General features: G+C 43.0%; 1 protein-coding gene across 9 annotated transcripts in view; it reads right to left on the reverse strand.

The window, feature by feature from the left end:
• Window positions 1-14: 14 nt before the first annotated feature.
• The window catches only part of LOC143375951 (octopamine receptor beta-1R), a 153242-nt gene continuing 138852 nt past the window's right edge, over window positions 15-14404 (reverse strand). For all 9 annotated transcript variants that reach the window (XM_076825664.1, XM_076825665.1, XM_076825662.1 and 6 more), the window contains one exon: window positions 15-10124. In XM_076825664.1, coding sequence (XP_076681779.1) covers window positions 9914-10124 — 211 coding nt within the window. In that variant the 3' untranslated portion in view covers window positions 15-9913. The remainder of the gene's footprint in view (window positions 10125-14404) is intronic.

Raw genomic sequence — 14404 nt, forward strand, 5'->3', positions numbered from 1 at the left:
AAAGAAGAGAGAAGTCCTTCGATGCGTGCGCCGCACAGTAGCGCAGCTTCCTTTTATTTCCTTCAATACTTTCTTGGGATAATAGATTCTCGCTATTCACGAAAGTCCGGTGCCTCGTTTTCAACGAGGAAGTGTTACGCGACAGTTGACATTCTCGTAATGTTGCTCGTCCAACGAGGAGCGACAAGTAAAAAGTGTGATAATTAACCCTCCAGTGCACGCCGATGCAAACTGCTGGCTTTTTCTTCCTCCCCGTTTAATCCGCGGCAGAGCTGGCGCCGTATTTCAAAACACTACTGGTCGCCGTTGGTCTCCGATACACCTCTTTCTTTTTTTCCCAAATGCTCGAGAAATATACATTGTACGCGTTGCAAAAGATATTCACGGCTGCGGGGATATTAATTAGATGCTTTATATTCTCTGCTACAAAATTACTCGCGGAGCGCACTTGACAGCGTCGATCCAAGTCCGTTAATAAACCGAGGTAAAGGCGTCAGAAATCCAGTGCCAGCTGTGCAGGGTTAAACTGAGTTAACACTGGTTTCTTTTGTTTCCGGAGACAATTCTGTTTGGATAATTGTTTAGAAGGTAACGAACGATTCGGATAGACCGCAGTAGTTTCTCGTTGCTGGAAACAATAATTAACAGAGAAGGGTTTTCCTCTCGACGAGGGACCACGAAATTCGTATGTTATGTAACAATGTTCCTTGGTGTTTTCTTTCATACAAAATTCAGCTTGAAGTCGCGATTAATTTATTCGTTAGAGGGCAATCCTCCCGCGCTGCGGAGCCAGAGAAAAAGAAACGAACGACTTCCATTTGCGAGCGATCCAGCAGAGTTCGCTGGGCGATAATGCACCTTTCCATCCGCGGTTCACGCAGAAGCTACGGTTGTAACACGTACTCTTTGGTATAATTACAGAGAGTCGGGAAAGTTTCTATTTACCATCTCTAAACCGTGATACTAGAACGGAAGCCCAATAGAAGATACCTAGAACGCGTCGACGAATTAACCGGTGTCTGTGTCTGTACATACAAAGATAAAGATTGCATCGATGCGTCGGAAGGAACGCTTGCGTTAGAAAAATAAACGTTTGTCACGGTTCCTGGCTACCAGTAACGGCATCGTCGATTTCGCCGCTCGAATCGCCTCTGGGATCTGCTTCGCAAATTTATTAGTTCCTGGTCCCCGAAAGGGACCTCGTTTTCGGCTCGATTAACCCTGCCGATGCGAATCACTCAATTCTTCGTGGAATTATGACGATTTTGTACGGAGAAGTTTGCGGTGGTCATTTTTTTTAAGAAGCTTGGAACTCGGTTTGTAATTTGAGAACTTCAGCCGAGTTGAAGGGAGAATCCACTTGGGAGTTTAAGGCTAAAAAAAATCCACTGTCTGCTTTCCAGCTTTCTCTAATTTCCAGCTTAATTGGATCAATTAAGCACGGAGAAACAAGTTTCCTAGGGAGCCAATTTCTCGTAATATTCTTCTCGTTTTGCAATTTAGATTTGACTGTTTGTTTACCAAGAATTAAGAGCCACCCTGTGTGTGATCGGTGCTCGATCCAATCCTACGAGAGACAAAAGGGCAACTTGTATACAGATACCATCGGCATCGTTTGGTTACCAGGAATATAATTCCGCTTTGAAACGTCGCGGCTTCCCTTTTACATCGACAGCGGATCGGCTATCGATATGTCCCAGTGTTATCATCGCGGACAATTCGGATGCAACGGACAGGATTAATCGGAAATTCGAGCGAGGTAACCGATGACGTTTTGTTAGATCAGTGACACCGTCCGGTCGAATGAAAGGCCAGCAAGTTGTTCCCCTTTCACCCGTCATAAATCGAGGGGATGATTTTTTAACTCGCCTACGGTAAAAGAAAGAAACAAATAAGTATCACAGTTCAACGCTCAGGGGTTCAGATCTCTGTTTTGGAATCTGAAAACGATGAAACATTGACACAGAGAAGTTTGTTATACGCTTCAAGGGGGAATCCTATTTTATGGGATAAAAACATAGCAAAGTTTAGGATTTTTTTTTTAAGAAACTGGCATATGGATTTATCTGAATTTTGGAGCATGTTTTTATGCATCCTTGAAGAAGTTGCAGTTTTTTTTATATTCATTTTTAATAATAAATGTAGGAGTTATGCGTCACGCCACGCAAAACTCGTCGTCCGCTGGTGTGCATGATATTTACCTCCCAGGTAATCTGAAACAGAGAAATGAAACGGCGTTCTACTTTGCACATATGTAGCTTCAATTTTCTGAACCAGAATACCGCTAAGTTCTATACTCCTTTTGTTACATAAGAAAATTGGCGCAAAATTGGATCGCAAAAATTTAAGGTTCTGACCTTTCAGTTTGAAAACACTCCACAGTGCTCAATAAATTTTTTGGTTTTTTGCTGGTTCGTCAATTTCAAGCTACATATGTATAAAATAAAACGCCGCTTCGTTTTTCTGTTTCAGGTTACCTGGTAGATAAATATCGTGCTCACCAACGGACGACGAGTTTCGCGCGGCGTGATGGTCTATCGTGCATATCTCCAATATTTGTGGTTACAATTTAATAAAAAAAAAACTGCAGCTTCCTCAAAGATGCATCAAAACATGGTCCAAATTTCAGATGAATCGGAACGCTGGTTTCTTAAAAAAAAATTCCCAAATTTTGCTTTATATTTTCAGTCCAAAGAATAAGATTGCCCCCTTAAACGACTTTATAAAAAATTATTCCCCATTCACCTGTAATTCAACGTGTCAAGCCTTACTTTTCAAGTAGAAAGAGTCAAGGTTTCACATAAATAGAAACAAGTCTCTCCGAACATTGTACTCTTCACGTGCCCGCGCTATCAATTTAAAAGAAAGCCCCGTTGTTAATCGATCAACGACACGGGCAGTCGTCGATCCGTCGCTCATTTGTCATATAAATCGGACAAGGGGGTAGGAAAAATTGCGGTCACTTCCATTCGAGCGAGCTGAGCCTGCCACTGACACTCGAAAATTACCTGTCCTCCTCTCGATTTTTTTTTCTCTCCACTGGCAAAAAAAAAAAACAACAGAAACGGTCGCTACTTCTGGAATATTCACATTGGAGCCTATCGACCAGCTAAACTATCTGTGGCGACGATTACGTCGCTTTAGGGGTTGTGTACACCACATTTGTTTCTCTCTTGTTCGTTAAGCAACACGTAACACGCACCCTGGCCACCCTCCACATTGCGTCACTTACAAAAACGACGGTCAACACGCACGTACACGCACACACACGATCTCTCACGCTGTCTCGCCGTTGTTCGCCGACGAATGTTATGTACAGTCCTTGATAATTATTGCTATGGTACATTTATACAGTCTAGACGCGTACAATAGGCCGTACGAATGAAAAGTAAAGCGTTCGCGAGTCATCTAAAAAAAAAAATCGACTCTCTAACGACAGGGAGATGGGTGCTGGTTGCTGCCACCCCGGCGTGGAAAGCGAAGTGAAAGCTTCCCTTTCCACTGCGATCCGACGTCCTGTACGGGGCGCAGTTTTCCACCCCTAGCCACGCAGCTCGTTCTTGCTTCGGGGAAATGGCTTTTTCGTAAGCTTCCGTGCAGCGTGAGGGTCCAACACCGAAACTCGTTTTATTTATCATCTATGTGGACTAAGGTGGCTCTTATTTACTTTTGGTGGATTTTTTTCTCAACATTTTCTTCGCGGCACCCCTCAGAATAGTTCCGAATAATAAACAAAAAATCTGTGTAATGTTTGAGCCCGATCGGATAAAGGGAAAATGTGCACCTGGGTCCTTGAACATTTTCATAATTATTTAACAGCTCGCAAAGTCGATTTTATATAATATCCTCCAAGTTATTGATTACACAAAGAAATGTGTCAAACAAAAGCTGTAGATCCAGGGAAGGAGCATCTTTTATGTTTTATTACTTTTTCTCGTATGACAAACGGTTTTCGAAGAAAGTCCAAAAAAAAAATAATTTATTTCTAAAATTTTGAAAGTTTGAATCCTTCTCGAACACATTTAATTCATGAAGGCGGAATAAAATTGTAATTTCTATTTTCGAGGAATATTATTTAAACATTTAAGGAGAGGGGCATATACCGAGATATGCCAGAAAGATAAAAAAAATTCCATATTTTCAGTGTTCAATATGTCGTGAATATTTCCTGAAAATTAGGGACCGAAATTCGCAAAAATATCGAAAATATATATTTTTATTTGACATATTATTTTATGTAATCAATATCTTGGAGGATATTACATAAAATCGATTTTGTGAGCTGATAAATAACTACTAAAATGTTCAAGGGCCCAGGGGCACCTTTATCCGAACGGGCTCAAACTTTACACAGATTTATTTTTTATTATTTGCAACTATTCTGCGGGGTGCCGCGAAGGAAATTCAGAAGTCGAAAATAAGGGCCACTCTAATGCGGACTGATTGAAAGATCTCGCTAATCCGTCGAGGATTTTTTAATCGCGATTAAAAAGAAGTTAGAGCAATCTCCTTTTTCATGGATCAGTGTGATGGGAGAAGTAGTGTGCAGGTATCAGCGTTAGGGTGCTCAAACTGTACGCGTGACTCAAAGGACAATGGAAAAATGATGTCCCAGCTTTGGTAAAGCTTGATCAAAGCGAGCGTGAAAGCAGCTCCGTGGCTCGAGGGTTAACTTTGCCTCGGTGTTTCTCGGTTCGTACGAACGCAGCACGACACTCTTCTCTCGTAACAATTTCATTGTTAATAAGTATTGTATTACAGATAGTACAGCTTTGTTGTTGTCTAATTACACCTAGGTAGCACTGCTTGCCTTTATCCTACGTTTATGGTTGACAACGTATTTACAAAGTCAACGCGCATGTCGAGGACACTGGGCGTTCATTCGTCGCGCCGCCACTTTTCCACCCCCGCAAGTAGTTCTGCACTCTCATTTACAAATTCGCACAACTATATCGAACGTTGGAATTTTCAAATTGGCTCCCGTTAACGCTCGTTGGGAGAACTGCAGTTGGTGGAAGCGAGGACCTTGCAGCAAGAGGGGTGCATCTCCATTTTTAAGAGTTTTTGAGTTACGACGTATAAAATATATAAGAAAAATTCTATATTGCTGACGCAAATCCGATAACAAATGAGCGATTTATTGCAAATTACGAACCTGCACCAGTTTTGTGCAATATTTTTCTCTCGAGCAGCTCCAGATTTGAACAATTCGCCAAAGTTAGAGATAGAAACTTATCCACTCAATAACTTCCACTTATTACAGTCGAGCCTCGATAACTCGAATCTCAAGGGAAGGGAAAGGATCTTCGAATTATAAAGGCTTCTACTCGTCGAGTTTTCGAATTGCAGAGGTGTTTACAGCGGAGCCGAGGGGAACGAAAAAAAATTTCTACTTATAAAATTTTTCGAGTTATCGAGGTCTGATTGTATTTGAAAATAAATATTTTAATATTAAGTCAAATCACTAATTTTACAAATAGGTAACGACGAAGCTGCACCCCTTTCGCTGCAATGTCCTCGATTCCACAATTTTTCCACAAAAATTCAATTGCTAAAAAATTCCCTTACACTTCCAGCAGGTAAACAATTTCTTTAGCAAACTACACTTCGAGCTCGCTCTCGAAATGGAATATTCAAGCCTCCCTTGATGGCGCCTACCCCCCTCTGTTCATTTTCAAGCATCGCCACGGATAAAACGAAATAAAACGAAAGGCACTGAAGTGCGTTACTTTAGTGGCAAGTTGGCTGTTTAATAATTGATCGTTGCCATCGAAAACGGAGCAAAGAATGGCAGCCAGAAGCAAGGGCGGCGGACGAGCAACGCCCGGTGTCTTCCCCTAACCTCCTTCCTCGCGGCGCGAGTGGTTTAAGGAGGCACGCGTGATTTCTGGCACGTGATTCTCTGTCGAAATTTGCAATTTCGCTTGCGCACCGACGAAAGACACAGAAAGAATACTTGTCATCCCACCCCCGTTCCCGTCTGTCGACGGCCGTCACCGTCAGTCGTCACGCCGCGAGGCGAAATTTCATTATCAATTCATTTCGTCAGCGAGTTCGTTCGCCAGTTCGCTAGCTTCCGCTCGCGCACAGAATTCTTCGAATCGCTGCCGACTGGCGGAACGCATTGGTTGAAATATCCTTTCCGCCGGTCATTATGAATATTTAAACGTCGGATCACGTGGACATTTCTTCAGGCTATATTCCGTTCACTCTTCTGCGACACGACGCATTCATTGAAACAGCGGTGAAACGGGACGATGAATATTCGATCTGGATTGGAATTTTTGCAATAACGATCGAGCAATTTCTGTGCCTTAGGGGTGGTATTTTTGCGAGGTACTGACAGGCGAGAATGTCTGATAATAAAATTACAAATGCCCTTCACTTTCGCAGAAGAAGCAAACCTTCGGTTAAGGGGAGGTTCCGGTCTAAACATCGATTTTTTTTCATTTCATTTTTCGAATGTTCAACCGTTTAGGAATATGTGATTCAAAGGATTTTTTGAAATTCGTAAAATTCCCGAGGCTACAGGCATTGGAACTTTAAACGCGCTTTTCTCGAAACACTGCTCTCAAAATCGGTGGAATGCTGTCTCTCCGAAATTATTATCCGATTCGACTAAAAAATTTTTTATTTCGAAGAATATACTTATGGTCGTGGAGAAATCAGTAGAATTGAAAAAATTGAAAATTTGTGATTTTTAAAGGCGTTGAAAGGGCGAAAAATGTAGGGAAAAAGTGATTACAAAATTCAAGTGTCGTTATTTTCTCAAAAAATGTCATTTTTGTAATTTTTGCTGGTCAGCCCACGAGAAGGTTTCATGCGCTTTAATAATCTGGGATTGTTTTTTTAATTTAATTTTATTTTAGTATTGGTGCTACAGATTTCACTGTTTTGAATGACTTTTTTGACGCCTCGACTAATTACAAAACAAAAAAATTATTTCTATAGATTAAGACATCCTTAATTCAATGCAAAAAGTCCCATTAAATTATATGTAGCAGTTTTCCTTTAATTAATTCCTAAAGATCGCCTTCTTTTATGGGCTCTAGACCGGAACAGCCCCTTAAAGACACCCTGATCCCTTTAATTCTTCAATAAAAATCCAAATTCTCTACGGAATTAACACCCAGCAATATTCTCAGGCAGACACCCCTCCCCTAATCGAATACCGGAAAATTAATTTACAACAGAATTCTCGTCCCAAAAAGCAATATTCTCTTCTGACATCATTTGTCATTTGTCACTCCTCAAAGTTCTGCTTCCACTTCTCGAAAGATCTTTTTTTCTCCGCGGAATCCCCTGAGGTCACAGAAGTTCGCCACTTGTGCACTTTAATTAAAAACCAAAGGTATTCCATCCAATGTTCCCGGCATTGATTCGAGCAATTAGTGAGATGGACGCCGAGGTAGGATTTTTGTGCGCTCGGCTCCGTTTGGCCGACTTGGCGATTCGGAATTCCGCTGTTCGACCGGGAGCTCGCTGGTCGAGGAAGTGGACCGTGACGAGGAAGTCGATCCACGGGCAGGATGTAGCCGTAAATGATTCAACTCGATTCGAGAAATGCATAAAATCAATCTCAAACACCCGCTCCGCGACATTCTGTGTCAAACGGCAATGCTCGTGGGGCACGGCCTCCACTTCCGTTCGGATTAATTAACGCGCCTTTAATAAATCATCGAAGCGGAACGCCTGCTTCGACGTAATCGATTCCATCGGGTCAGGATAACGCAGAAGCCTGTGGTTCGTTGAATGGGCTGCTCGGAACGATAGCAAGTGTACACGTGCATGCGAAATGAAACTTTTTTCCACGGATATCCGTGAAGGGGCACGTGAAACGGTTGGAACAGAACTGCAGCTAATATGCGCCATGGTAATTTAGTCCACTGGGAGGCAAGTGGAAACAGAATGGTGGAGGAACAGGTATAAGATTTTATGTTTTGGAAATATCAGGCTGGTGTGTGTAAAATTGCCGCTCGCAGGTAGCGTAAAAGTTCCTTTGTTTATGGGTGGGATGCAATAATAATTTCCAACGCCGAAAAAAAATCAAGAAAATCGTTAAAGAGGAAAAAATATTTCAACCTAACAGTGAGGTGGATTCTTTAATATTTGGGTTCACGCTTTTTATTTGAGGGTAGTGGAAAGGTGACACGAAGTGAATTTTGAAAGAAAAGTGTCTTGGAGGTTAATAAAGTATAGTTGAATTGATTTGTTAAAAAGGAAAAGAAAAATCACATCGGTCATTGCGAAGAGAAATATGAAATTATTTGGAAATAAAAGAGGTCGAAGAAGGAACTGTTAGTTCTGAATCTTTCAAGTTTACTGGAAGAACAGTTTCTCAGCTCGGAGTTTATAAAACTTCTGCACTCAGCTATCGCCACAAGTACCTGTATCGTGGCAAATCTCCCCAAAGCAATAATTGAAAGCATAACGTGAAATTAGTACAGGTTTTTCTTTAAACAGTTTTCAAGCTTCATTCATCGTTCTCGGGTAAAGTAGAGGTTAATCCCACTTCTGTGCCGTTTTTCAAAATGCCCCGCCATGCAAAATCAGCTCCATTTACGCGGATTCGGACCACCCACTGTCCTTCTGCTCATCCGACTGGACATTGCCATAGAATTCTGTCACAACATGCACAAACTTTTTAATTCGAGGAAAAGCTGTTTTATCTAGGTCGACAGACTCGTAAGCTTCCAAGAGCTCCACTCAGTCAGCCATTTTGCTGATTGTCCCGTGACAAAATGGCGAATAGAACTCATAACCTCAAAAATTCCCATTCACGTGTATTTCTTCGTTTCATTAGATTTTTGGTGTCCACTCGGAATAAATGAAACAAGTTACTGGAATTATGTTGCTAACGCGTAAATTCAATACCAACATTACCTATGAAAAATCACGTTCCCGCACTCGTCGAGTTAACTCGGCTGCGAAGGGATTCAGATTTCAGGAAAAACGGGATTTTGGTCAAAGTTTTCGCCTCGGTGCTGCTCGGCGCTTAATTAAACGGTGGATCGAATCCCCCCCCCCCTTTCCCCCCCGGAGGGCGAGCCAATTAAAGAAATCAACGAGCGAGATTATTAATTTTCCTCGAGTGAAAGGGTTAATCTCCGGGCGAGCCGTGTAACTTTGAGCTAATCGAGCACACCCCTAATTTTCACACGAAGGGCCGCGCGGTAATTTTGCGACTAAAAAGAAAGGAGAAAACGAAAAGGATTTCCTGCGGCTTATTTTTAACCCCTTGGCTGTAAAAATTTCACGGAGCAAGCAACTGTGTAATCCGTTTCACATTCTGAAACTCGCTAAGCGCTCGATCCGTTTTAACGAATCACTTCCCATGATTCTCCACGGAGGCCTTCTTAATCGATGCACACGTGCACAAGCAGCTCTAAAACTTCCTTTTTCAACACGCTTCTCACCTTCCGCGTTATCTCTCTGCCCGCGTCGTTCCGCAGTAGTTGCGGAAGACTTTCCCGCCAAAATGCAAACTTACACGGTCAGCTGTTGCGTTCTATCAACGACACCCAGCATCGTTGTCTATTCAGTCCGCTTCACACCCGAAATTGCTCAGCTAGTTCGTCCGCCTGCTATCAGCAAGCGAAGAGGGAGGAGTCCGGGCACAGTTTTCCGTAAAGCGTTCTCTGATCGGCAAGGGGACCGAAGGTCTCGTCGACTTCGCAGCGCGTCACCCAGAAAGCAGATTAGATCGCTGCACTCCCGCCATCTTCGCCACAGTCTCGTTATAAGCGAAGCGACCGAGCTAGCCAATGAGCAACTAAGCGGGGAAGCAAGAGGAAACGTATCTTTCCGCCACGAGCAATTGCACAATCGTTTGGCCGATGGATCGATATCAATTCCTTCCGCGTGGACCTCGCGTGACAGCGCACGGTGCGACTGTTCACGGGGGTTTCTCTCGCTAGACGAACTGCGACGGTGTCTTCCAGCAGCTGGCGCAGCAGGGCAGAGCGCTCTTCAAGGTGTCCTTGAAGGCCTCGCGGAAATCGCGGTTGAAGTACGCGTAGATCAGGGGGTTCAGGGCGCTGTTGAAGTAACCTATCCAGAAGAGGACGGACACCACCGTGTCTGGACAGTAGCAAGCCTCGCCGCAGAGGGACGTCGTTAGATACCTGGAAAATAAAGACAGACGAGACGGTTCAGCAGGAATTCTTGGCTCGGTTCGGCTGGCGAGGTTTTGTTAAATTATACCGGGCTTTGGTTTGATTTTCAATACCCTAGCGTCGTCAACTGTCGCGAGGCTATTTCTGGCCCCGCATTTTTTGTTTGTTTGGGTTTGCGGTAAGCGTGGCTCGGTTGGCGCGGCCTTGAACGTGCCTATGCCGTATTTGGGCAGCTCGGGCGGTCTCGCCAGGATTCGGCCGTCTACGGTAGAACCGAGGGGGGGCGAGCGCAAGGCGAGCGTGAGGCGAGCTCCAGAAGCATTATCACTTTGTTGCAGTCAAATTCGCCACTACACATGGCAGAATTGTATTTAACGAAGTCGCCACGACACGTGGCATAACTGCGTCCAATCGTATTGAAATAAACTATATTTGAACGGCTAAGGTTTGCCTATCAATCAATCGCACAAAATTAATTTGGCGCGCGATCGCGCATCTGGTACGCGATATCAACTATCAGCATTTATCGTCATTTATGCGCGCATGCCTTAGCCTACAGAGTTTGATTTTGTTTGAGGTAATTTTCATCTCTGAGTACACTTATAAGTCAAAGCTTCCCTCAAGCTTAAGCAGTTCCTTTTCTGTTCTTTCTTATAAGTCGAAGTTAAAGATAGAAATTTCTTTTGACATATATCACGTCCAAAATTTAACACCTGATCTTACACAGCACTTTAAATATCCTAAGTGTCTTCCCGCGAAACTAATAATAAACCAGAGATTTATTCGTAGGGAAATGAGCTTATATGTGTTTGCGAAGACTAAGTGGTCGAGTGTATAGTGTGCGATCAGGAACCCCGTAAGAGGGAGTGCGGAATAAGAAACTTCGCAGAACCGGTTTTGGTGAAGTTGGTTAGGCGTCTGGCTAGTACGCGGAAGATCCGCAAGATCGCGTGTTCGAGTCCCGTCGTCTAGTGATCCTCTAGAAAGATAGTGATCGGAAAATGTGTTCCGCGTTTTCTATTGGTCGACGCAATTGGGGTCTAAACCAGAAGTAGAGAGAACAAGAAACTGTAAAAAAAGAAAAAGACAGAAATACTGATAGAAAGAGACAGAAATACTGACAGAAAGAGAGAGAAATACTGAAAGAGATAGATAAACGTTTAGGTTATGTTATTTCCGGTTCTGCTCCAAAATGGCTGCGGTTATACCGATCACTCCCTAGAGGGCCTAGAGGATCAATACCGTCGCTCGAAGCTCCTCGCTTTTTTTCCGTGGCTCCTTCGTATAGGAATTACAAAACCTATTCCTAAGAATGTAGTTGACTGACTGGTGGTAGACTAACAGCGAATTCGGTATCTCGCACTGACTCTGCGCTAGTTCCAGAAGATGACTTGGATGGATTGGTTGTTTCTGATGGAGACGAAGATAGCTCTATAAGAATCAACCAATCCAAGTAATTTTCTGGAACTAGCGCAGAGTCAGTGCGTGAAGTAGTTGCAAAGTAGTTGGTATTCAACTTATTTTAACCAAGATATTAGCCGGATCAAGTGAACGATTCTTCTCAACGGTGCTGCAGCTAGAAATCCTCCCCAGCCTAGCCACTGACATTAAGCATAGACGAGGCTTCGAATGATCTGCAAGCTCACTCTGACGAGCATTATCGTACAGTCGCGAACATACGCGAGCGCAACCGACGTCTGTCACAAGTAACTGGTGCATGGCGCTCGATTAGCTTTCGTCAGAACGCTGCACGTCGTGCACGGATATCCTCTGGTCTGTTTCGAAACGTCGCGTCCGTAATAAATAACCTCCGCGCAACGGTGGGAAGCATGGATATTAGTCGACGTAAATATTCGCTAATGCGTCTTCTCGAAATATTAATATTGCATTATTCGAAATAAGGAATCGAGCGCAAGGAATATTTAAGCGAACCTCTGTGCAAGACCTGATTGATTATTTCTGGCATTTGATGTCGGATTTTGATGAAATTGGGATATAATGTAGTCCAGGTGAAATTAAGGGTAGTTTAAGTCATCATCTTGCTGGATTCGAATTTGTTTAAAAACTACAGGCCTTCGAATTTTGTTACTTCTGGATCTTCTCGAGAAGTCTTCAAGGCCTTGTATTTTCTAAACAAATTCAAAACCAGTATAATGATGACTTAAACCCCTCTTACATTCACCTGGATTATATTATACTGCAAGTTCATATAAATGCTGAACATGAGGTGCAAGGAGCGATCGCTTTGACTCGAAACGGCCCATAAACCTTTCCTTCATAAAATCCGCCTTGGATATTTAATGGCTGACTGGGGCAGCTTTATTTCTTTATAAAATTCCCCTTCGATGTCGAATGGCTCGCTGGGGCAGCTGTTAAATTGCAAAGTATCCATAAAAAAATTTGCGAAATCAACACTTTATTTCTTCATAAATCCAAATAAATGGTCCAACTTCTTCTCTGAGGCACACTAAAGCGTACAATCGAATCCCAGCTGACGATTTATGTGCTAGGCCCAGACGTTTCCCTTCGCGGAGAATTAAGGGCAGAAGACCGTATAAATTGAACGAAAAATAAAACATTTCAAAATATGTTCTCAAAGTTATACGCCGAAATTCTATGTTTTTTCCCGAAACAACGTTTTCAAAATTGGCGCCGGGGATAACTCAAAAACCATTTGACCAATCAACTTCAAATTTTGTACACATTTAGTTTATAATATTCCTCAGAATATGAACCGCAAGGTTTAACCAAATGATTAATTGTAACTACTGTTTTTAAATAAATAATCTGCGAATTTGTGGCGAAAATCACACTTAATTGTTTGAAGTTCCGTCATTTTTAAAATATGCAATTTTTTTATACCATTGGTGGTTCATATTCTTACAATTGGCACATAAATTGAAAAAAAAATTATTAGTCGTTTTCACATAACTATCAGAGATACTACAACCGGCGCCGTTTTGTATCTCGAAAAAAACCTATTTCAGATACTGCTCTGTTTCTTTTGCATTTATTACAATTTGACTGTTATAAAAATTCCTTTTACTTGTTATAATGTAGACTAAAGTACCCCTAAACTTCCGAAAATATTAGCGCATTTGTATCTTTGCAAAAAATTCCTAAAAATCCCTACAAAAATAAGCCGTTCATACGGGCTTCTCCCCTTAAGGTGTCATTCTACTTTGATCAGCCGAAAAATGAAGTTATTTTTAAAGATATTTTTCTCAGTAAATGCAACATATAACGAAATAAATCTTTTCTGTATTTATTAAGCTACTCTTATATTATACAAAAAAAAAATTGAAAAGAATTTTTGTAATTTCGCTAATTTTGTAATTCGCTCCTAAACTGACAGGATTCACCCCGTTACCCTCTCCCGTGGGCTTCGCCATTAAACGCCAGGAAATGTGGCGCAAAGTGTCATCGATCAAAGTCCAAAATGTCAGGCAGCCTGGTACCGCTCCACCCGCGCAGAACACCCCCAGGACGACAAACTTTTTAACTGGGGGTCATCCAACTCCTAACTTCGCGACCACCATACGAGAAATTCGTAGGGGTCAACGACACCGATGTCCCTCAATAACAGACCTCCTCATTCGGCAAACAGGAAATCATCTGTTCCAACTCCCGCCAACTATCGATCTCCTCCGTCGCTACTAATTTGCCACCGAAGACGTATGTCTCTGCAACGGCGAAAAGTTACCCGAAATCCTAGTCCGACGCTGCTGAACATCACACGAGGTATTAAACATAGCCGGTCGAAGTAGAAACCGGCGAACTTTGAAACGCAAATTCCTTGTCGGCACAGTTAGCCAACATGGCGCAGCAGCGGGTGGAAACGCCGAGTGCGCGCCGGGGAACTTCGATATTAAGGATATTGGGTCGGTTTCTATCCAGCCGCGGCTCGGGTCCTTGTTAGAAGTTGATGCTCGCCGACTTCTCTCCTTATTATTCCAACAATAAGGAGGGAAAGCCGCTTCCTCGGGTATCATGTCGCTTAATCAAGCAAATAGTCAGACCGCCGCGCTGAACTCGTGGCAAACTCTGCTCGGGGACCTCTCAGCTTTGCATTAATAAAACATGTGGCTGGCTCAGCTTTCGCGAGTGTTCGCCGACTCTGTAAACTTGGCGTCGATGGTACGAAAGCCCCTCTGAACAGCTCGCCGCGCGTGCACGCGCAATAATCGAGGGTCTGGTTTTCCCGGCAACTTGATGCCACCCAGGTTTCTGAGCGGGAAGCCCCGTGCAACGCGAGCGGGAAAATTGTCAGATATAAAGGGGATGATTGT

The sequence above is a fragment of the Andrena cerasifolii genome, chromosome 13 (genome assembly GCF_050908995.1).
Source record: "Andrena cerasifolii isolate SP2316 chromosome 13, iyAndCera1_principal, whole genome shotgun sequence".
Classification (NCBI taxonomy): Eukaryota; Metazoa; Arthropoda; class Insecta; order Hymenoptera; family Andrenidae; genus Andrena; species Andrena cerasifolii.